General features: G+C 40.3%; 1 protein-coding gene across 4 annotated transcripts in view; it reads right to left on the bottom strand.

Annotated features, from left to right (window-relative positions):
- Positions 1 to 23,902, bottom strand: part of ADGRB3 (adhesion G protein-coupled receptor B3) — a 1,221,611-nt gene that overhangs the window by 679,112 nt on the left and 518,597 nt on the right. For all 4 annotated transcript variants that reach the window (XM_082251903.1, XM_082251901.1, XM_082251904.1 and 1 more), the window contains 2 exons: positions 8,522 to 8,686; positions 6,729 to 6,893 (listed from right to left, as the gene is read on the bottom strand). In XM_082251903.1, coding sequence (XP_082108029.1) covers positions 6,729 to 6,893; positions 8,522 to 8,686 — 330 coding nt within the window. The remainder of the gene's footprint in view (positions 1 to 6,728; positions 6,894 to 8,521; positions 8,687 to 23,902) is intronic.

Genomic DNA, 23,902 nt, shown 5'->3' with positions numbered 1-23,902 from the left:
GGAGGAAATAAGGGAAAAGGGAGACATGACTGAAACCTTTAATTACATCAAGGGAATGAATAGGCTTCAAGAGGGCATTTTTTTCAATTTGAAGCCAATATTAAGAACTCAAACTAGCAGGAGAAAGGTTTAAAACTAATCTTAGACAATTTGTTAACCAAAAGAGTAGGCTATAGATGCTTGGAATAGACTTCTAGCAGAAGTAGTGAGTCAGTCATCAGTAAATTTATTCAAATTTGCTTGGGATAAACATAGATCTACACTAGGATGAAAAAGTTAACCAAAAAACAAACATCCAAAAAAAAGGGGGCAGATTCGATGGACTATTTCTCTCTTTTTTCTGCCATCACTTAGTCATCTATATTTAACCTAAAACATTATTTTAAGTATAATTATGGTATATACTATTGTATTATAAAAGAGTAACTCCACTTTTGTTGAGAAAAAAAAAATTCCCCTCAGGGTGATCTATGTACAATGCAAGGATTTTGACAAACTTTGTTGTGGAGTCCTACCTTTGTTATTCTGAAGAAATAGCTGTTTGTTTGTCTGTGTCCATGCGAAAAGTGCATCTGTATGGGAGTGGTTTTGTAATTATCAAGCAGATGCTGCATCTGCAGGGCTCTAATGACGAAAATTTCTGGGTCTGCATCCATTCAGATGTGATTTCTCTTTGGGGGTATCTAGTCAAAAATGACATTTTTGTTGCAGGGGATGCTCAAAATTGAATTTACATGTTAGTGCAGACTTCTGGGAAAATCGATAAGCCAATCACACAAGCAGGAAATTACATATCAGGAAAGTTTTTTTTTTTACATCTTCTATTTTTGTTGTTATCCACACTTCTTTTTTTTTTGTGGTAGACCATCAAATGTATGTGCAAAAGATATTTGTAGGAAAAGTATTCCTAGAAACAAGTATTAAACAGGGAGGTTCCATTATAGCACTAATGCATTATGCTTTTAAAAACCTATGCGATGGAAGAGTTCAGTACTATTATGCTTCCACCTGTACAGTGGGGAGAAGAAATTGTTCTGCACTAAATATTGAAATAAATACATTTTACGTAAACCCTTAGGCCTCATGCTCACTGGATGTTATAAAAACGCCAGTAGAGTTAGATGTAGCAAGCTGCAGCTGTAGAATGAGTTTTGCAGATTTTGTGCAGTAGTGTTTTTCAGCATTTTTTAGCTGTAGCGTTGTTTAGCTTTTTTTTGGCAAAACTATACTCCCACAAAAGCTTATGGTTCAAAAACACTGATAAATGCCAAATAGCCATGTTTTTCATCACTTTTAAGCTTTTATCAGAGTTAGAGTGTTTTTACAGCTGGAAAACACCTCTCAAAACCCACTAGTTCTGGCGTTTTTTTAGCCAGAAAATGTCCCTGCCAGAAACTGCTGATAACAACTTATGTGTGCATGGACACATAGGATTCACACGCAGGGGAGTTTATTGGCTGCAGAAAAGAAACACCTGAAGCCAAAAACAGCAGCTATAAAAACGTCCAGTGTGCATGAGGCCTTAGAATAAACGTATTTGCTCCTTTTTCGGAAAGTTAAATATACCACTAAAAGTGTTTTTTTTATAACTGTTTAATAAGTACAATAACATACTTGCAGTAAGCTGATTGTGTACTATACCTCTGCTTCACTCTTATCAGTTAACAGTGTTATCTGTCCTGTCAAGTTCTTGCTTTAGACAGCAGAATACCTCAACTCTATTGTATGGGGATAAAGAGGGAGTTTGTTTTTACCATGGGCGGCAAGACTGCTCCTCTACAGATACAATGGTGTAGCTACAGTATAGTGAGTGTTTTCATTCTTTGGAAAGCAAATGTGAAGATTAGCAAGTGAAAAATAAAGGAAATTCTGAAAAGGAACTAATGCAGCCACCCCATCTAAGGACATTTTTTTCTTGGGTTTAGATATAGTTTAAAGCTGAACACAAACCAATATTTAATTTCATTTTTGAATAAAGTAAAAGGGCTGAAAGCCCGAGTCAGCATTCCACTTTTGTCTGGGACCCCTATTTGGGAGATTTCCCCTCACTTTCAGTGTAGTCACTTGGGCAAAGCAAATTGAAATTCATTAAATGGGGGTATAGACAACTGTAAAGTCACTTTCTTTTAGTAGAGTGAGGAAATGGTTTAATTTTTGTTTATTATTTTTATTGCTATCATGGTCCCCATTAGGTAGAGTACCTTACCCTTTCTGCTTTCACTGAGATAGTGAATATATTCTTAAAGTGTTACTAAACCCACAACAGTAAAATTAGTCTTTACTGTATATGCAGTAAAGCATGCTTGTTATGCTCACTGTGGAACCTAAGGGGTTAATCCTTTGCATTGGGTAAAAAGCCTGTTTGATTCTGTCTTCTCTTAATCTCTCCTTCTCCCACTGTCCCCAATCGATCTGCTGATAGAACAGAGCCTTGGGGAAAGCTGGACATGCTCAATTCGGTGTGTATTGCTAGAGAGTTTTTGGTTTTCTTGGGAGAGTGCATGTGATCAGCACATGGCCAATCAGAACTGTTCAGACAGAGGTTCAGAGGTCCTGTTCTTTGTAATGTGGGAGACCAGATATAGTGAATGGGGGGTCCTGGGTTTAGTAACACTTTAACAGATACACACACATCGGTAAAAATGTCAAACTGGTATACATTTGGGCTTTCAGTGCAGCAATGCACATTTTCAAATATTTGGTTTACATTATTGTTTTGGGACTGTTGATTCTGTTGTGGTGTGACCTTCATTGAAATGGAAAAAAGCTCAATAATTCATAACAACCAGATACTTTTATATTAGTTTGACAATAAAACCTAATCATGCACTGGCTGCCATAGATAGGAGTATATAATTATCATGTTATTAATTACTGTCTTAGATCTTTTTTTCCTCTGTCTAAAATAGCAAAGTCAGAAACAAGTAACATTAACTGACACATTCCCTTGACATATGATAGTACTTCTGTGACCATTCACAAACCCCTGCGCTGCAGTAATGGATCAAGCTTTAGTCTACAGCTGGTTTCATACAACATACAGTGCTGTAACCTAAATATCCCTACATGTTTACCACATTCTTGTACTACTTAACATGTAAGATATTGTTGTACCTTACGGCTGATAATGTGAAAATGTCCTAAGACCAACAAATGTCTCAAGTATCAAATCAGACAGAATAATTTGTCTGATCTGTTCTTTTTTTTGTAAAGATAAAACAAATGACATAGCTAAAGAGACACCTTTGACTGACCATTCACTTCAATAACAATCTTCCCATAATAATAGATGTGCCTTTAACATATTTAGGCATTTAATTTACCTGTAAAAAGCCTCCATTGTGTAGACATGTAAAGTTCTGAGAGGGTTAGTGCTGAACACTGCTATCTTGGATGTTATGTCAGGAATCTCAGTAGATTCACAGCTGTCACTCAAGTGACACTCTATAGGTTTCCCCTTTTACTTCTCCCTTTGTTTATACATGAAAGGTTATGTATGAAGGTGAGGGAGGGAGTGGAGGAGTTTGGCCAGCACAAACAGTTATTGGACACTCCTAGAAGAGGAGAAGGCTGAAGCAGGGAAGGGGGTGGTTGTGTTGGAGAATTTACTAGTAAAATTTGCTAACAAGTTCAGAGTCAAATTGAAAATGAATAAACCCTAATTTATGTACTGAATACCCCCCCCCCCTCACTCTGAATTCCCTCCAATACAATACCTATATGCTTTTATACTAGGCGTTTCCAAAGCCCTATCACCCAAACTGGTTGCTAGGGGTCAGTCGACCGCAACCGAAAGGGTAACTATCAGTCCCGACACAACAGACTGACTGTATATGACATAGATGCCCAGTTATGAGATGATTCTCAACCTCTTTTATCAGTTACTATTTCACAATGTTGGCTAACGCCTTAAGAGTTTATACGTATTTACCCTCTCCGTTACATAAAGTTATAAACAAAATACTTTAACCAACATAGATTACACTAAGCTTACATATTCTGTTTTTTTCAATTTTGCTCCCACTCTGAAGGTATATTATGTTATGCAAACTATGTTAAAAATATTCTCTTTACTCAATCATTTATGTAACCGATGTATTATTTGTACTTTTCCAATAAAGCTCTTTTGGGAAAAAAAAAAAAAAACTAATTTATTTTGAGCAAGCAACACTGCAAGTAAACATTCAATTACTTTTTCCGGTGCTTTTACCTGCGCATAGCTTAAGTTAGTGACAAGGTCTCTTTAACATAGCTTTATGCAGTATTGCCTTGCAACTAGTAACAGATAAATAACAAACCACATACACTGAATAGTGAATGGCAGTAAGGAATGTACTATTCAGGGTTTAGTTATCTGGTTCTGAACAAACAGATGCCCATGTACATGTCTAGCTCTAGTTCATGTTATTGACTATCAAATGCACTAAGCACTATGCTCTTAGTGAGCACTTCTCTTTAGTCTGCTCTGCAAAGAGGTAAAGTGATGATTAAGTATGTATTAACTCTTGTATTATCATAGGGAGTTTAATCTTTCATTCACCAACACATTTATTTTCATGTCTGGGTTATTTATGAACCTTGTGGACAGCCATATCCCAACACATTCATAATAAATTGGGTAATGGACCTCCTACTGTGAGATATAAGGCTATAAGGATTTCTTGAAGAAATCCAAGCTTGAATAAAAGAACAAGGCCACAGCTAAGTCTTTAAATACTGGCTGTGATAGTCTGGGGTCTAATAGTTTTGACAAATGATTAAACATTAAAGTGCTACTGTTAAAAGAAATTGTGTTTTAGTAGTTATTAACTAGTGATTTGTAAATGTTGATTAATTCCCCACTGAGTATTTACTAGTGTTCATGATTCAAGGGATATCTCCCCACCACAGTTCAGCCAATACAGGCTAAGTCTATTTTTCAACTATAACATAGGATCCATGTGCCTTGTGTGCGCTAGTGGGCTCTCCTAAGTAAAAAAATAATATTAAGAAGTCACTAGAGATGATGACATGAATGGACCAAATCCAGTCTATCATGACCATGCAGAAACCTGGCAAGGAATCAAATCTTGCCCTCTCTGATAAAAAGTTGAACAAACATCGTACGCATTAATCACCTTTTAACATGTAAAATATCAGAATGCCTTCCCTGGAAAAAAAAGTATAGGAATACAAAAATACAGTTATGAACAAGGTATAATTTAATTTATTTATACCCTTTTTTAGGATCAGTTCTCCCAAAAGTAATATTTTTTGTGTAAATGGGAGAGGGGTGGGACTTTGAATGAGGTAACAAAATAAATTGTACCTCCATCCCTAATTTGGAAGCAAGAAGAGAGGGGCTTGGGACTTTAGATGAGGCATGTGACCAAATAAGATCATAAGACCAAAAGATTTATGTCAAAATATAAATTAATTTTATTGAATACTATAAATGGGGAAATCATATAACATGGCAAAGACAGTAGATAGCATGTATATATGGCCCAACATTACCAAGGCATGTAACAAAATGGACAATGATTGATACTGAGGTTACAATATAAAATTGATTGGTTATAAAAACAGAAACATTGTGAACTATGGTACAAATTCATAGAGACTGCATCCATATATGCTCTAGGCGTTTCGTGTTTAAACACTTCTTCAGGAGCTGGTACAATCGATTATCTACAAAGAGATGTATATGAAAGTGACAATGCATCTAAAAGTTTAAGCGCCCAAAATGAGCAATAGCTACCACAATTTATCAATTGCTTACAAATCTGTCCAAGCTGTTGCCTCATGAAACTTATGAAGGAGGGTCCTCTAGGTGATTAGATGTATTGTCACTTTCATATACATCTCTATGTAGATAATCGATTGTACCAGTTCCTGAAGAAGTGTATAAACACGAAACGCTTAGAGCATATATGGATGCAGTCTCTATGAATTTGTACCATGATTCACAATGTGTCTGTTTTTATAACCAATCAATTTTATATTGTTACCTCAGTATCAATCATTGTCCATTTTGTAACATGCCTTGGTCATGTTGGACCATACATACATGCTATCTACTGTCGTTGCCATGTTATATGATTTCACCATCTATGGTACACAATTGAATTCATTTATATTTTGACATAAATAGTTTGGTCTTATGATCTTATTTGGTCACACGCCTCATCTAAAGTCCCAAACCCCTCTCTTCTTGCTTCAAAAGTAATATTTTGGTTATTAGTAAATTCTGGAGAGATGAGTTATTATCTGGATTTTTTTTCCCATAAGATCATCTGGATTAATATAGTGTTTGGTGACTGCAGTGGTAACCATTTTTTTAATCATTTGTTGCTTCAGAATGGTTGTATATGAGTTACTGCTGCTCACCTTTAGGTGTTCTAATTATTTCTATTGGGTTTTCATAATGATAAATAAGCTACAAATGCCACAGAGAGAGAAAAACATAATTCCTAATGGCTGTGGCAAGCCTTGTAGACCTGGGAAAGCAAATGTAAAAACCTCATGAATGCAATCTCCAAGAGAACCAATGTGGTTAAATGTAAAGGGCCTACCAGAAAAACTGAAATATCAGCTTTGTTTGAATTGATACCAAAATAGTACCATGCTCATTGCCTTATATTTTTTCTTCCTAACCTGGTAATGCATTTACTACCTGCTATCTAAAATATTAATGTTATATTTTCACTTTTGGCCAAATTCATATTGCATTGCTATGTTAAACTCACCAGGACATCTCTGTTCATTACACCTCCTAATATCTTCTCCAGAGCCTTCACATTGCTGACCAGTAATAGAAACTCCCTGGCAGTTTCGAGTTCTTTTTTCCCAGCCACCATCACATGATCTTGAACAACCACTCCACGGTCCCCATTGGTTCCACTGACCATTAGCTGTTTTGAAAATGATAACACAATTGTAAATTGATCTACTGCGTATGCAGTTTTTTCAGAGCTGGCACAAACATTTTTGGCAATAGTTTTTGAAAAATACTCACACAGTATATGGAACCCATAATGAAAATTGAAGATCATTTAGATTACTGCGCTAAAAGGAAAGTAAGGTATAAAACCCATAGGAGGTTTTTGTGTCCATACCAAATTTTACAGCATGAAATAACTTTAGCAATTTGTCTCTATGAAACAGCTCCCTGTAATAAGGTTTGGTCATTGTTTCTGTCTATCCTTGTGCATCCTTGTTCTATCCCTCCCCCAAGTTTTCTACAAGTGCCTTTAGTGGGATAGACCTGATGGGTCTCAACCATTAGTTTGTTTTTTGAGAATGCAATGTGCAAGACACTAGTGATGTCACTGCTATATTTACTAGATATTTGGGTTGGGAAAGCCATTTATTGTATACAACATAGAATGGTGCCTTCTTTGTCCATATGCATGATAGACTGAATAGATAGATAAAATGTATTTTCTTAGAACAGTCTACAAGATATACAGCAATAATACTGCTACATCGTTCTGATGGTTTGCTAACAGTGTAGTTAAATGTAAACTGTGTAAAATCTAAAAATCTGCTTCAGGCAAATTTCAATTCACTTTACAATATTTTTATTTATGCATTTCACATTACTTACTGATGCAAAAAAAAAACATTGTTTGACTTGTATACTTTAAACTAAACTCTAAGTTATGTAAAACAATTCACATCTCAGTTTACCATTCTACAAACTTTAATGCTATCAAGAGTATGCTCTATGACCTTTGACAAGGGAGTACATTGCTAAGAAATTCATGGGCTAATTTGAACAACAACGCCAGAAGCTACTGATGGCCAAAGGGGAACAACAGTTGAGGGGATTTTACTAATTATTAGCAAAAATAAATCTCCAGAGTCCAACCTAGCTGACTTTTAATAAGCCTAGCAAATATAAGAAGGGAAAATACACATGTTGTAATTATTTATTGTCTGATAGGTCACACAAAGGTCAAACATAATGGTAATATCACTCACAAAGGTGCAATAATTTTATTATTTTCTGTGCCAATTTAAAGTCTTCTGCATGAAAAAAAAACTGTGACCAAGAATATAATTAATTACCAATATTATGACCTTCAAAATGGGGTTGTATCCCTAATAATTATGTACAGAAAAATATGACAACACCATAATACAAGCATGTTGTTCAGAAGTTATTCAGTCTTACAATTATAATAGCTTGCTACCGTAAAAGACTCAAAGAGGCTTCATTTTTTTAATATACAATAATTATAAAAAGATTATTCAGTTTTGTGCCAAACAAAAATATTTATTGATACACTTTCCCATTATCAAAGATTTCTTTGGGTGCTCTCCTTATATTACACATTTACAGTTGTATCAAAATAAAATGAATGATACCATTGTAGCTATAAAAACACAATACCTTGCAGTATTACCAACCATAAAAGTGATGTATTTCTACAATGTTATTCTCCATCCATCTATAAAACCTAGATTAGATAATTTATTTTATTTTATAGTGTTTTCCAAAGTTATATGGTTAATTGAGTTGAGTCTAAATATTTACCCGTGCACTCCTGATTGTGACATTCTCTTGTTTCACTATAAGGTCCTTTGCAGTCAGAGCCACCATGGGATGCTGGCGTGCATTCTCTTTGTCTTTTCTGTGTACCATTGGAACACGTTACTGAACACTGGCTCCAAGCACTCCATTCTTGCCAGAGGCCATCAACTGAAAAAGACACAAGCAGACAAACAGGCATTGATTTTAATTCCTAACCCTTCCGCGAAAATTTTTTACATTATGATAAAGGTAGTATCAGTGTAAGGTCATAGGATTAAACTCCTAAAACAGAAATTTTAGATATTCACACTTATAAACTGCTTAACTTTACTCCTTAAATCTGAATTTCCAGCAGATTATAAATAAAAAATCCATAAACACACTTATTTATTAAAATAATGTGATATATTTTATCTGCAGCTAGGGCCAACCAGTTGTGCTTAATTTACATGTGCTGAAAGGAAATGAGCAGGGAAGTACAATCATCAATCCCTGGGTGTCCACTCAAAGGCTGGCGGTGATAGGATGATCAAGCTAAAATGCTTGGAAATGTGAGGTCACCTGGGGTAGAGCTGAAAAAGTCTCAGGACAGGATGGACAAAATATATGTTTCAGTTGTGCAATCAGCTGTTTACCTGGAGTTCAGTTTCAAAAATAATTATTTTCCTCGCCACTAGTTGTCAGGAAAGCCATGCTCAAAGAAATGTCTGTGCTCAAAGGAATGTTCATGCTCAAAGGAATGTGCATGCATGCAGAACGGTCCATAGAACTGTAATCAGCTTTAGGACCCTACATACATCTACACTAGCATGTGTGCATGTGACCTAGGTTCATTGCTGAGTGGCCATCAGCTCCTTCTGCTTGTGATTCGATCTTGCATTCAACTGTGCTTTGAACTGGCTTGCTGTTTTTGCTTGTTCCTGAACCTCTGTTGCTGACTCTGCCCTGCTTCCTGCCTGCTGTTCTGACACTTCTTCTGCTTACTTGACGCTGACCTGGACCTGGCTTTGACTCTGCTCCTGGTACCCATTAGAGATGGCCTTGCGGTTCGCCCGGCGGTCGGTTCGTGGCAAATTTTGCTTGTTCGCTACCCGCCAATTTTGCGAACACATGGCGTTGTTCGCGACGGCCATATTAGTTTACATTGGGGAGAACTTTTACCCATGACACAGCAGTCAGGTGGAACAGGAAAGCCAATTGAAACATTTCAGCACATGGACATGCTCTCTACCTTATAAATAGACCAGAGCAGGCAGCCATTTCACATTCTGCTTTTTGTCAGCGTAGGGAAAGGTCTGCTGTATGCATCAGGGAGAGATTGCCAGACACAAATAGCTCTGTTAAGATCCACAAAAGTCCTTTTCAGGGCTGGTATTTCGGTATAGGTCTACTACAGTTTAGGGACAGGTATCAAGTCTGTGCTTTAGGGACAGTTAAAGATCGGCAGTGACACAAAACGCTCTGTTAATGTCCACAAAAGTCATTTAAAGGGCTGCATTTTTTTTGGTATTGTTGTGCAGTTTCTGTTCAGTTTAGGGACAGGTATCCAGTGTGCTCTAGGGACAGATCTGCAGTGACACAGATCGCTCTGTTAATGTCCACAAAAGTCATTTAAAGGGCTGGAATTTTTTGGTATAGGTGTTGCACTATATAGGGGTGTAATCCATGGTATAATATACTTTGTAATATAGAAAGCATATTATAGTGGATTTGTATTTTGCACTGTGCAGCATTGTGACTGGTGTGGTGACTGAGCGTTGGTGCAGCAATACTACAAACAGTGACAAAAGCACTTTTAATGTATTATAACTAGTGTGATAGACCAGTGGCCCCCCAATACCACATATTGAAGTGGGGTGTTATCTGAGTATACTTTTACAAGTGTATTTTTGTCCTGCAACAATATTGCCTCTTTTGCTGTGTTAAGTCTGATACACGCAGTGCCAAACTCACTGGCCATTTTTTTGAACAACTGGTGTGATAGACCAGTGCTCCCCCCCAATACCACATATTGAAGTGGGGTGTTATTTAACAGTATACTTTTCTAAAAGTGTATTTTAGTCCTGCAAAAATGTGGCCTCTTTTGCTGTGTTAACTCTGCTACACAGAGTGACAACAGTTACTGGCCAATTATTTGTAGAACTGGTGTAATAAACCTGTGGCCCCCCAATACCACAGATTGAAGTGGGGTTTTATCTGAGTATACTTTTACAAGTATATTTGTGTCCTGCAACAATATTGCCTCTTTTGCTGTGTTAGGTCTGATACACACAGTGCCAAACTCCCTGGCCAATTTTTTGAACAACTTGTGTGATAGACCAGTGGCCCCCCAATACCACATATTGAAGCGGGGTGTTATCTGAGTATACTTTTACAAATGTATTTGTGTCATGCAACAATATTGCCTCTTTTGCTGTGTTAAGTCTGGTACACACAGTGCCAAACTCACTGGCCAGTTTTTTGAACAAACGGTGTGTTAGCCCAGTGGCCCCACAATACCACATATTGAAGTAGGGTGTTATCTGAGTATACTTTTACAAGTGTATTTTTGTCCTGCAACAATATTACCTCTTTTGCTGTGTTAAGTCTGATACACGCAGTGCCAAACTCACTGGCCAATTTTTTGAACAACTTGTGTGATAGACCAGTGGCCCCCCAATACCACATATTGAAGCGGGGTGTTATCTGAGTATACTTTTACAAATGTATTTGTGTCATGCAACAATATTGCCTCTTTTGCTGTGTTAAGTCTGGTACACACAGTGCCAAACTCACTGGCCAGTTTTTTGAACAAACGGTGTGTTAGCCCAGTGGCCCCACAATACCACATATTGAAGTAGGGTGTTATCTGAGTATACTTTTACAAGTGTATTTTTGTCCTGCAACAATATTACCTCTTTTGCTGTGTTAAGTCTGATACACGCAGTGCCAAACTCACTGGCCAATTTTTTGAACAACTTGTGTGATAGACCAGTGGCCCCCCAATACCACATATTGAAGTGGGGTGTTATCTGAGTATACTTTTACAAATGTATTTGTGTCATGCAACAATATTGCCTCTTTTGCTGTGTTAAGTCTGGTACACACAGTGCCAAACTCACTGGCCAGTTTTTTGAACAAACGGTGTGTTAGCCCAGTGGCCCCACAATACCACATATTGAAGTAGGGTGTTATCTGAGTATACTTTTACAAGTGTATTTTTGTCCTGCAACAATATTGCCTCTTTTTCTGTGTTAAGTCTGATACACGCAGTGCCAAACTCACTGGCCATTTTTTTGAACAACTGGTGTGATAGACCAGTGGCCCCCCCAATACCACATATTGAAGTGGGGTGTTATTTAACAGTATACTTTTCTAAAAGTGTATTTTAGTCCTGCAAAAATGTGGCCTCTTTTGCTGTGTTAACTCTGCTAAACAGAGTGACAACAGTTACTGGCCAATTATTTGTAGAACTGGTGTAATAAACCTGTGGCCCCCCAATACCACAGATTGAAGTGGGGTTTTATCTGAGTATACTTTTACAAGTATATTTGTGTCCTGCAACAATATTGCCTCTTTTGCTGTGTTAGGTCTGATACACACAGTGCCAAACTCCCTGGCCAATTTTTTGAACAACTTGTGTGATAGACCAGTGGCCCCCCAATACCACATATTGAAGTGGGGTGTTATCTGAGTATACTTTTACAAATGTATTTGTGTCATGCAACAATATTGCCTCTTTTGCTGTGTTAAGTCTGGTACACACAGTGTCAAACTCACTGGCCAGTTTTTTGAACAAACGGTGTGTTAGCCCAGTGGCCCCACAATACCACATATTGAAGTAGGGTGTTATCTGAGTATACTTTTACAAGTGTATTTTTGTCCTGCAACAATATTGCCTCTTTTGCTGTGTTAAGTCTGATACACGCAGTGCCAAACTCACTGGCCAATTTTTTGAACAACTTGTGTGATAGACCAGTGGCCCCCTAATACCACATATTGAAGTGGGGTGTTATCTGAGTATACTTTTACAAATGTATTTGTGTCATGCAACAATATTGCCTCTTTTGCTGTGTTAAGTCTGGTACACACAGTGCCAAACTCACTGGCCAGTTTTTTGAACAAACGGTGTGTTAGCCCAGTGGCCCCACAATACCACATATTGAAGTAGGGTGTTGTCTGAGTATACTTTTACAAGTGTATTTTTGTCCTGCAACAATATTGCCTCTTTTGCTGTGTTAAGTCTGATACACGCAGTGCCAAACTCACTGGCCAATTTTTTGAACAACTGGTGTGATAGACCAGTGGCCCCCCAATACCACATATTGAAGTGGGGTGTTATCTGAGTATACTTTTACAAGTGTATTTGGGTCCTGCAACAATATTGCCTCTTTCGCTGCATTAACTCTGATACACACAGTGCCAAACTCCCCGGCCAATTTTTTGAACAACTGGTGTGATAGACCAGTGGCCCCCCCAATACCACATATTGAAGTGGGGTGTTATCTGAGTATACTTTCATAAGTGTATTTGTGTCCTGCAACAATATTGCCTCTTTTGCTGTGTTAACTCTGATACACACAGTGCCAAACTCCCTGGCCAATTTTTTTGAACAACTGGTGTGATAAACCAGTGGCCCCCTAATACCACATATTGAAGTGGGGTGTTATATAACATTTTCTAAGAGTGTATTTTAGTCCTGCAAAAAATTGTCCTCTTTTGCTGTGTTAACTTTGCTGCACACAGTGAAAACAGTTACTGGCCAATTATTTGTAGAACTGGTGTGATAAAACTGTGGCCCCCCAATACCACAGATTGAAGCGGGGTGTTATTTACCTTTTTCCAGATCTACTGCAATTCTCTAGAGACTTTTGTCACAGGGTAATTTAAAAACATGACAGGCAGAGGAAGAGGTAGACACTTACGCAGGGGTGGTAGGGGTAGGGCAGGAGCAGTAGGCTGGAGCCAAAGTGTGAAGTTTCAGAAGGTGCGTTCGATTACGTCAAAGGACGCACCAGACTTGGTTGAGTGGCTCACTCAGCCTTCCTCTTCTGCACCCTCCTCATCCTCTCTATCTGCACCCACTTCACTCTCTGCTGTGTGCACCCCCAAAGACACCACCACAAACACCACCACCACCACCACATACCCTCTGCTTGAGTCATTGGAATTATTTTCCGATCCATCACAAGACATTTGCGATACGCAGCCATTGTTGGCATTGGATCAGGAAGAGGATGTAGCAACAGCTGCCACTCAGCAGTCTGACGACAGTACCCAGATCAGCCCAAGGAGGTTGGTCCCCGCTGTTGCTGCCTACTCCGAGATCTCGAATGTTAGTGGTGGGGAAGGTGACGTGGATGATGACGTGTCTAAGGACGTCACGTGGGTGGCCACAAGAGAGGAAGAGGAGGGGGAGTTCAGAGGGAGAGACGGACTGGCAGATAGGGAGGAGAGGCAGGCAGAACTTGCATTGCACAAGAGGTACAAAGCAGACTGCAAATGTATCAGGAGCGAGCCATCAACCATGTATAGTCACATCTGGCACTCCCAGGACGCCGGCACATGGCTCCGCAGTGTGGGCTTTTTTTAATGTGTCCATTGCTGACAGCAGTGTTGCCATCTGCAGCCTTTGCAGTCAACGCATAAGTCGCAGTAAGCCCAACACTCACCTAGGGACAACCGCCTTAAGAAGGCACCTGAACTCCCATCACCGAGCCCAGTGGGAGCAACACCGTCAGAACCCACAAAGCCACACTCCAATCTCTCACCATCCAGCCTCTTCTCCTTCTCCTCTCTCCTCATATTTGTCCTCCACTCCACCTTCCATGATGCCATCGTCACATTGTTCTGGAAAAAGGCAGGCTTCTGTGGCCCAAATGTTGGAGCGGAAAAAAATGATGACGCCAGATAACCCTCTTGCCCAACGTTTGACTGCTGGCTTGTCGGAACTGATAGCCCGCCAACTACTGCCATATCAGCTGGTGGAATCGGAGGCCTTTCGTAAATTTGTGGCCATTGGAACACCACAATGGAAGGTCCCAGGCAGGAAATATTTCTCGCAGAAGGGCATTCCAGAGCTGTATGGCCATGTTCGGTGGCAAGTGAATATATCTCTGGCACACAGTGTTGGTGCCAAGTTACATCTGACCACAGACACATGGTCTAGCAAACACGGGCAGGGAAGGTATATCACTTTTACTGCCCACTGGGTGAACCTTCTGAGGGCCGTCAAGCATGTAACCAGTGGCACCCATGTAGATTTGGTTGTACCGCCACGAATTGCATGCAGGCCTGCCTCTTCTTCTCCTCCTCCTCCATCACAATCCTCCTCGGCTGACTCCTCCTTTTCCGCTGCTACCGTCTCTTCCGCTGTGCCGCCCAAGATCCCCAGAACCTATACCACATGCCAGGTGAGACGTTGCCATGCTGTGCTGCGTCTGTTGTGCCTGGAAGCCAAGGGCCACACTGGTCCTGCACTCCTTTCAGCTTTGCCTTCACAGGCAGATCAGTGGCTGACACCGCTGAATTTGACAGTTGGTAAAGTGGTGTGCCACAATGGTGCCAATCTGCTGAGCGCGCTGAAACATGGCAAAATAACACACGTGCCAGGCATGGCACATGTCCTGAACTTGGTGGTGCAGCGATTCATTGCCAAATACACTGGGGTCCAGGATGTCTTGCGGCAGGCCAGGAAAATCTCGGGCCATTTTAGAATATCTTACACAGCGATGGCTCGCCTTGCTGACATTCAGCGGCGACACAACCTTCCCGTCAGGCGTCTTATTTGTCAACTTTGCATATGCTTTATAGGCTGCTCCAGCAGAAACGTGCATTTAATGACTACCTGTTCGAACTCTGCAGCAAGACAGGTTCTGGGGAGCTTGGTTTTTTTTTTCACCTTGCCAGTGGCTGCTCATGCGGGACACATGCAGACTTCTGTGGCCATTCAATGAGATCACCAAACTAGTCAGTCACAGCCAGGGCGCCATCAGTGACATCGTAACTTACGCCTTCTTTCTGGAGCGTGCATTGTGTCGTGTCATTGATCAAGCTGTCGAGGAGCAGGAAGATGAGGAAGTCGCAATGTTGGATGAATTCCCAGTGGGTGCTACTCCATCTGAGACAAGTCAACAGCAGGGGACTGAAGAGGAGTCAGAGGACGATGGTGCTGGGGGGGATGAGGAGGAGCAAGAAGAGCATGCTTTAACCCTTTCTGGGATCCCTGGTGTTATCAGTGGATGGGGGGAGGAGAATCCAGAATCCTGGATGATGAGCTAGAAGCAAGCCACTACACCGCTTCCAGTTTAGTGCAAATGGGGGCCTTCATGCTCCAGTGTTTTAAGGGGGACCCCCGTATAAAAAGCATAAACACCAAGGACCAGTACTGGGTGGCAACGTACTTAGACCCCCTGGTACAAACAAAAAATGGCGGAAATGTTACCACAATCACAGAGGGCACTCAGAATGCAGCACTTCCAGGCGTTGCTGCGGGAAATGCTGCATTCTGCTTTTGCGTGCGCTGGCAGAGGAATTTCCAGTCAGAGACACAGTTGCGGGTAGCAATCTAACAGCGCCTGCAAGAAGAGGGCGGTTTGAAGATGTCTTGGTCACTTCAGATATGAGATCCTTCTTTCAGCCAAACCATCGACAGCTGTACTCCAGATCCAACATCAGGGAACACCTAGACCGACAGGTGTCTGACTACATCGGGTTAATGGCCGATGTGGACGCTCTGAGGAGTGATGAACCCCTGGACTACTGGGTGGGCAGGCTTGACCTCTGGCCAGAGCTTGCACAATTTTCAATGGAAATGTTGGCTTGCCCCCTGTCCAGTGTCCTGTCTGAAAGGACGTTCAGCGCAGCAGGGGGGATCGTGACCGATAAGCGTACTCGCCTAGCTCATGACAGTGTAGACTACCTCACATTTATAAAAATGAATGAGGCATGGATCTCTGAGGAATTCAACACATGTGGCCAGTAGACCATGTTTCATTGAAATTCCTCATGCCAGGCCACAAATATCCGCCAGACCGCCATCCACCCACAACAATTCTTGGTCTTCGCTAAATAAAAGGCATAAAAGGCATTTCATGTCCATTGAATGGCAAATTTTTGTGGCCGACAATTATTTTTCTGTGAATGCCTAATGTACCTCCAGCCACAGAATACAACTTTCTTTGCTGTCAGGTAAACCCATGTGGGCTAATTTTTGGGGCCTATACTAGCTGACACTTACTTCTGTATCATGTGAATGCCTAATGTACCTCCAGCCACAGAATACAACTTTCTTTGCTGTCAGGTAAACCCATGTGAGCTAATTTTTGGGGCCTATACAGGCCGACACTTACTTCTTTATCCTGTGAATGCCTAATGAACCTTCAGCCACAGAATACTACGTTCTTAGCTGTCAGGTAAACCCATGTGGCATAATTTTTGGGGCCTATACAGGCCGACACTTACTTCTGTATCCCGTGAAGGCCTAATGAACCTTCAGCCACAGAATACTACGTTCTTAGCTGTCAGGTAAACCCATGTGGGCTAATTTTTGGGGCCAATACTGGCAGACACTTACTTCTGTATCCTGTGAATGGCTAATGTACCTTCACCCACAGAATGCAATGTTCTTTGCTGTCAGGTAAACCCATGCGGGCTTATTTTTGGGGCCAATACTGGCCGACACTTACTTCTGTATCCTGTGAATGCCTAATGTACCTTCAGCCACAGAATACAACATTCTTGGCTGTCAGGTAAACCCATGTTGGCTAATTTTTGGGGCCAATACTGGCCAACTATTACGTCTGTATCCTGTGAATGCCTAATGCACCTTCAGCCACAGAATACAACATTCTTAGCTGTCAGCTAAACCCATGTGGGCTAATTTTTGGGGCCAATAACGGCCGACACTTACTTCTGTATCCTGTGAATGCCTAATTTTTCAGACTGGAATTGAAAATCAATGGGTCTGTAAAGGTTCCGCCAAATTGTGGAATGGATGCGGACCCATTTTACAGATGTGTGAATGGACCCTATATGTATTTGACATGTATTTACCGGCTGCTGTCAGTTCTGGCTGATTTATGAAAAAAAAAAAAATGTTTTGCTGTAAAAAAAAAAAAAAAAAATTTAGGGCAACTTTTCCAATTGCAATACTTCTGTTATGACATTGTCCATGTGCTGGGACTATTTGTGCACAGCTAGTACGTCTTTTGAGGCTGCAAATATGAAAAAAGTTTTTAAAATTCGCCTCCCATTAAAGTCAATGGGGCCCGCAGCGAACTTGCGGTTCGCAGACTTTTAAGAAAATTTGCGGGTGACGTTCGCGAACCGTTCCGGCCGATGTTCGTCCATCACTAGTACCCATCTCTGTACTCCTGCTGCCCGATAGTTTCTGACCACTGCCCATCCAACTATACATCCTAGATCCAGAATCTGCCCTCTGCCAGCTGGTCTACTTCAGCTCTGCATCATCTATCAAGACATTCTGAACCAGATCTCCTACAAGCACCTGCACCACTCTGTGCCTTATTGTATCTTTTTGCCTCCAAGGGGAAACAGGACAAGAGGTGTAAGGGTAGCTCTCTCATCAACTTAGACTCTACCAGGTACGTGACACTAGTGTTCAAAACATAATGTCACACTTACCCATGTCTCATTACAGTTCTGGCCCTTTCCTTCCATTCAGGGACACATGTGTGTAGCCAATCAGAGGCCTCTGGCACTACAGCCAATCTACTTTTAGACACTGTCTTAAAGCACCTGTATTACTCAATGCTTGAACAATACGTCAATACGCTTGTTGGCAAGGCTTCTTTGTCTCCAGAATTTTTCTATTTTTCCTGCAAATCCCTGTGTACTTCATGAGAGCCTCCAGAATTCCTGTACCTGTTTAATCTGTGTACTCCCAGTGAGTCCTCAACATTTCTGCTCCCAGAACCCCTCCCCAGTGCTACAAGAGACCCTCATCACTGTGTCCCTGTGTGCTCAGCATCCCAGTGCTGCAATAGACTTTCTCCATTGTGTTCCTGTGTCCTCGGCATCACAGTGACTTAACGCACCTGTATTACTCAATGCTTGAACAATATGTCAATACGATAGCTGGCAAGCCTTCTTTGTCTCCAGAATTTGTCTCTTGTTCCTGCAAATCCCTGTGTACTTCAAGAGAGTATCCAGAGTTCCTGTACCTGTTTAATCTGTGTACTCCCAGTGAGTCCTCAGCATTTCTGCTCTCAGAACTCCTCACCAGTGCTTTAAGAGACCCTCATCCTCGTGTCCCTGTGTTCTCAGCATCCCAGTGCTGCAACATATTCTCACATCAGTGTTCTGTGTACTAAGCACCCCACCGCTTCAAGAGACTCTCACATCAGTGTTCTGTATACACATAACCCGAATGTAGCAAGAGGCCCCAAGCCCTGGTCAGCCTGTTCCTAGTTGATACAGACTCCCATCCACGATACCTAAAGTAGTGATTTAGTCTGCAAAATCAGCTTACCGCAATTTCTGTTCATTTCCATCTCATTATCTATTTACTAGGTAACTTTAGATTAAATATGTTCTGCAGTATAAGGAACTCCAAGCTGTAAAGATCTACTTAGATATGCAAATGTTTAGACATATAGCTGCAATGAAATCAGCAATAGCCTTACCATGAAACTCTCATGTGCTAATGACACAATATGTACTGGCGGACTGTTAAAACTGATTTATCAATAAAATTGATGAGTAGTTACAAGCAAAACAATATAAAATAGCATATCGCACATCCTCCAGCTCATTTCATATGACAGAGACAAGAGTACTTTGCTGCCCCTGTAATATGTCCCATCGGATAAAATGTATGTAGAGCAGAGCTCAGCGGTGATGTCAGCATGTCTATCCAGAGAGTTGGCGGATATGATCTTTGATATTGTTATGTTTGACGGTACCCATCAATTTTTTTTAGCAAATTAGTTTTAACTGTACTTCATTGTGGCATTTTCTTGCTTCTTTCTAGCTATGTGTAAATGTCACTGAGGCAAGTGTATGTGAAGCGATCCAGTGGCTGTGTGGGGCTTGCCATTCTGAAGTGTGACAGGCTTGAGATACATCCAACTGGGAGTGGGAGGGCTGGAACTATCCATGCATCCAGGCTGGATCTATTATTTTAGAGCAATGTTAGACCTCTTAAGATGCAGGGTTTAAATGATTGGTAAGCTGCTGTATTTGTATAAGGTGGCTGGTGCACATTTGTTGTGAAGCCTTTGTATTCACGGTGGACTATTTGAGTTTGAGATTTAATTTTTCACTGTACTCTAATTTAATAATATTGTGATTTATGCACTCTTTATTTATGATTATTGTGATAGTGCAACACTATGTTTGGAAGCAATTGATGTTGGATAGTTGAATAGTTCTGAATATCAGTGAGTGCTGCAGTCACAAATAAATTAGACAGAGTTTTTAAATATTTGTTATTGCACTGACAGTATCTCACAAAAGTGAGTACACCCCTTACATTTTTGTAAATATTTTATTATATCTTTTAATGTGACAACACTGAAAAATTACACTTTGATACAATGTAAAGTAGTGAGTGTACAGCTTGTATAATAGTGTAAATTTGCTGACCCCCTCAAAATAACTCAACACACAGCCAATAATGTCTAAATCGCTGGTAACAAATTGGGCCCAATTAGCCATTTTCCTGTTCCCAGTGTCATATGCCTTGTTAATGTTACAAGGTCTCGGGTGTGAATGGGGAGCAGGTGTGTTAACTTTGGTGGTATTGCTCTCACTCTCTCATACTGGTCACTGGAAGTTCAACATGGCACCTCATGGCAAAGAACTCTGATGATCTCAAAAAAGAATTGTTGCTCTCCATAAAGATGGCCTGAGCTATAAGAAGATTGCCAAGACCCTGAAATTGAGCTGCAGCACGGTGGCCAAGACCATACAGTGGTTTAACAGGACAGGTTCAACTCAGAACAGGCCTCGCCATGGTCGACCAAAGGTGTTGAGTGCACGTGCTCAGCATCATATCCAGAGGTTGTCTTTGGGAAATAGACATATGACTGCCAGCATTTCTGCAGAGATTGAAAGGGTGGGGGTCAGCCTGTCATCCCAGAAGGAAGCCACTTCTAAAGATGATGCACAAAAAGCCCACAAATAGTTTGCTGAGGACAAGCAGACTGGATTACTGGAACCATGTCCTGTGGTCTGATGAGACCAAGATAAACTTATTATATTATTATTTGGTTCAGATGGTGTCAATTGTGTGTGGCAGCAACCAGGTGAGGAGTACAAAGACAAGTGTGTCTTTCCTACAATCAAGCATGGTGGTGGAAGTGTCATAGTCTGGGGCTTCATGAGTGCTGCCGGCACAGGGGAGCTACAGTTCATTGAGGGAACCATGAATGCCAACATGTACTGTGACATACTGAAGCAAAGCATGATCCCCTCCCTTCGGAGAATGGGCGGCAGGGCAGTATTCCAACATGATAACGATCCCAAACACACCTCCAAGACAACAACTGCCTTGCTAAAGAAGCTGAGGGTAAAGGTGATGAACTGGCCAAGCATGTCTCCAGACCTAAACTATTGAGCATCTATGTGGCATCCTCAAAACAGAAGGTGGAGGAGCGCAAGGTCTATAACATCCAACAGCTCCGTTATGTCGTCATGCAGGAGTGGAAGAGGACTCCAGTGGCAACCTGTGAAGCTCTGGTGAACTCCATGCCCAAGAGGGTTAAGGAGGTGCTGGAAAATAAGGGTGGCCACACAAAATATTGACACTTTGGGCCCAATTTGGACATTTTAACTTAAGGGAGTTCTCACTTTTGTTGCCAGCGGTTTAGACTTTTGTGGGATACTGTATATCTGCTATTGCACAGATCCTGTTATTTTCCAGCAGGGGTTACCTTTGTACTTTAGATGTACTGGGGGACACCAGACTTGGCAAGTCAAACTTAATTTGTTATTGGAAATATGAAAGCTCTTTTGGAAAAAAATTATCGCCATGCTTGGCAGTTGAATGGCCAAAGACCCTATGTTATTTTGCTTCTACCAATGCTCACTGGGTTAATTCTTTTGTAAGAGACAGTTTTGTCATGTTAAATATTAGGTTGAATTTGAAGGATACTGTCTGCCATGTATCTTGCTCTTCGGTTGGCCAGAAACATTAGCAGATGTTCAGACCACAAAAGTGCACAATCATTGTTTTTTTTTAGACGTGTTGTAATTACAGTACCAGGTTATAAAATAAAATCCATTTACATTTGATACCAAACAATTAGAGTGAATATATATATATGTAATATATATGTATATATATATATATATATATATATATATATATATATATATATATATATGTAACTTTGACACCAGCCATATCTCTGATTATCAAGTGCACGCAGGTTTTTTAGTTAAATAATGTAAGCATATAATGTGTTTCTACTAAAGAAAGATCTGTAAGAATTTCTATTTATTTCTCCAGCATAACACCATATGCAGTTACGAATCTAGTTAATATGTCTAACGATAACAACAGTACTTTAAGAAAATTAGCTTGAAAATTGCTTTTTTTATCTTGTTTGCTTTCTCGTGGACAATAAAATCTTTTTTTTTCTTTTTTTCATTCTTCCAAGCTGGTGTCATCAACAAAATAGTATAAAGGATAAGCTATTTTTTATTTGTTCTTTTTTGAGGATGTAGGGTCATAAAAAAAAAAAAAAAAAGGGCTTGTGCTGGGCGATTGCTTATTTTAAACCTAGATAATTGCCTGCAAGAAAAGATTATAACAGAGCTTTGTAACTGGTATATTGCTGTAAAACACAAAAGGGCACTGCTGCTGTACTGTCACTGCTTAAGCTGGAAAAATACTCCAACCGCTTTTCTCTCATAAATGTTAGTAGTAATGCATGTCATTTCTCTATAGCCTTAGAGCAGGTGCAAAACTTTTTACGCTAAAGTAAATAATGTATTTTTTCATTACTTATGTTGGATATGAAGAGAGGGCATCTGCTGCGCTTTAGCCTAAAATAAAATTCGGAACTTATTACCACATGTTGCTGTCCTAATCCATCGTCTGTAGGACCGAGTGATATATGTCCTTGCCAGCTGGCCTCAATACCTACAAACAATTTCTGTAGGCTGATTATGATTATGCCCATGTGTTATGGTGGCTTTGTGCCAGTCATTTGGCCCCTTTGTTTTCCAAATAGCAGGAAAGTGAACAAAGATGAATAACTTAACAAGGGCTTTTATCTATGTTATGTGTTTTACTGTGAAGAAAAAAATTTTCACCTTAAATATGAGTGTCTTTCTTATATACCTTTCTCTCTTTCTCTCTCTCGATATAAATAAATATATTAAATATATATATACTGTATATATATATATATATCTATATTAATAAAAGCCCTATGTCCCTGCGTCCGTCCGTGTGTCCGTGGAAATGCGCTACTGCGCATGTGCACCACGGACAGCCAATGGGATTGGGACGCAGAGAACACCGGCCGCCCACCTTTGAACATCCGCCTCTGGATTGGCTGGAAGCGGAAAGCATACCTTAAGTGGCGGAGAAGATCGCTGCTGCGGTATGGAGAAGACCGCGGCTTCTGTCTTTCCCCGTTGAAAGATCGATGTGACTGCGGCTCCTGTCACGTTACAACTCCATCTGACCGCGGCTCCTGTCTGATACTTCCTCCTTTGAAAAAATCTATCTGACGGACTGGGCATGCGCGGTAAATGACGTCACTCCAGCTGACTGCTCCGCTCAGCTGGGGTAGACGTCAGTATTACGTGTGCCTCATCCCTCAGATAAATTTTTCGGCAGGAAGAACAGCTGACTGAACAGAGGCGGGGAGGATATATCTGACAGGACAGCGGCCAAAATCAGTAAAAGCACCCTCTACGTATTGAAAATAATAATCATAAAAAGTAAATAATAAAAAATAAGAAATTAAAGAAAACATTGTATATTTATATATATATACATATATATGTATATATATATATATACATATATATGTATACATATATATGTATATATATATATATATATATATATATATATATATATATATATATGTATGTATATGTATATACATATGTACGTATATATATATATATATATATATATATATATATATATATATACATATATGTATATATATATATATATATATATATATATACATATATTTCAATGTGCAGTGACCAGCGTGCCCCCTTTTAATGCACAGTGACCAGCGTGCCCCCTTTCAATGCACAGTGACCAGCGCTGCATGCCCCCCTTTCAATGCAGAATGACCAGCGTGCCCCCTTTTCAATGCACAGTGACCAGCGCTGCGTGCGCCCCTTTCAATGCACAGTGACCAGCGTGCAGCCCTTTCAATGCAGATAGACCAGCGTGCCCCCTTTCAA

This window comes from Pelophylax lessonae (assembly GCF_965119305.1).
Source record: "Pelophylax lessonae genome assembly, chromosome: 3".
Classification (NCBI taxonomy): Eukaryota; Metazoa; Chordata; class Amphibia; order Anura; family Ranidae; genus Pelophylax; species Pelophylax lessonae.
The sequence above is the reverse complement of the archived record's forward strand: the minus strand, read 5'-3'. Positions and strand labels throughout refer to the sequence as shown.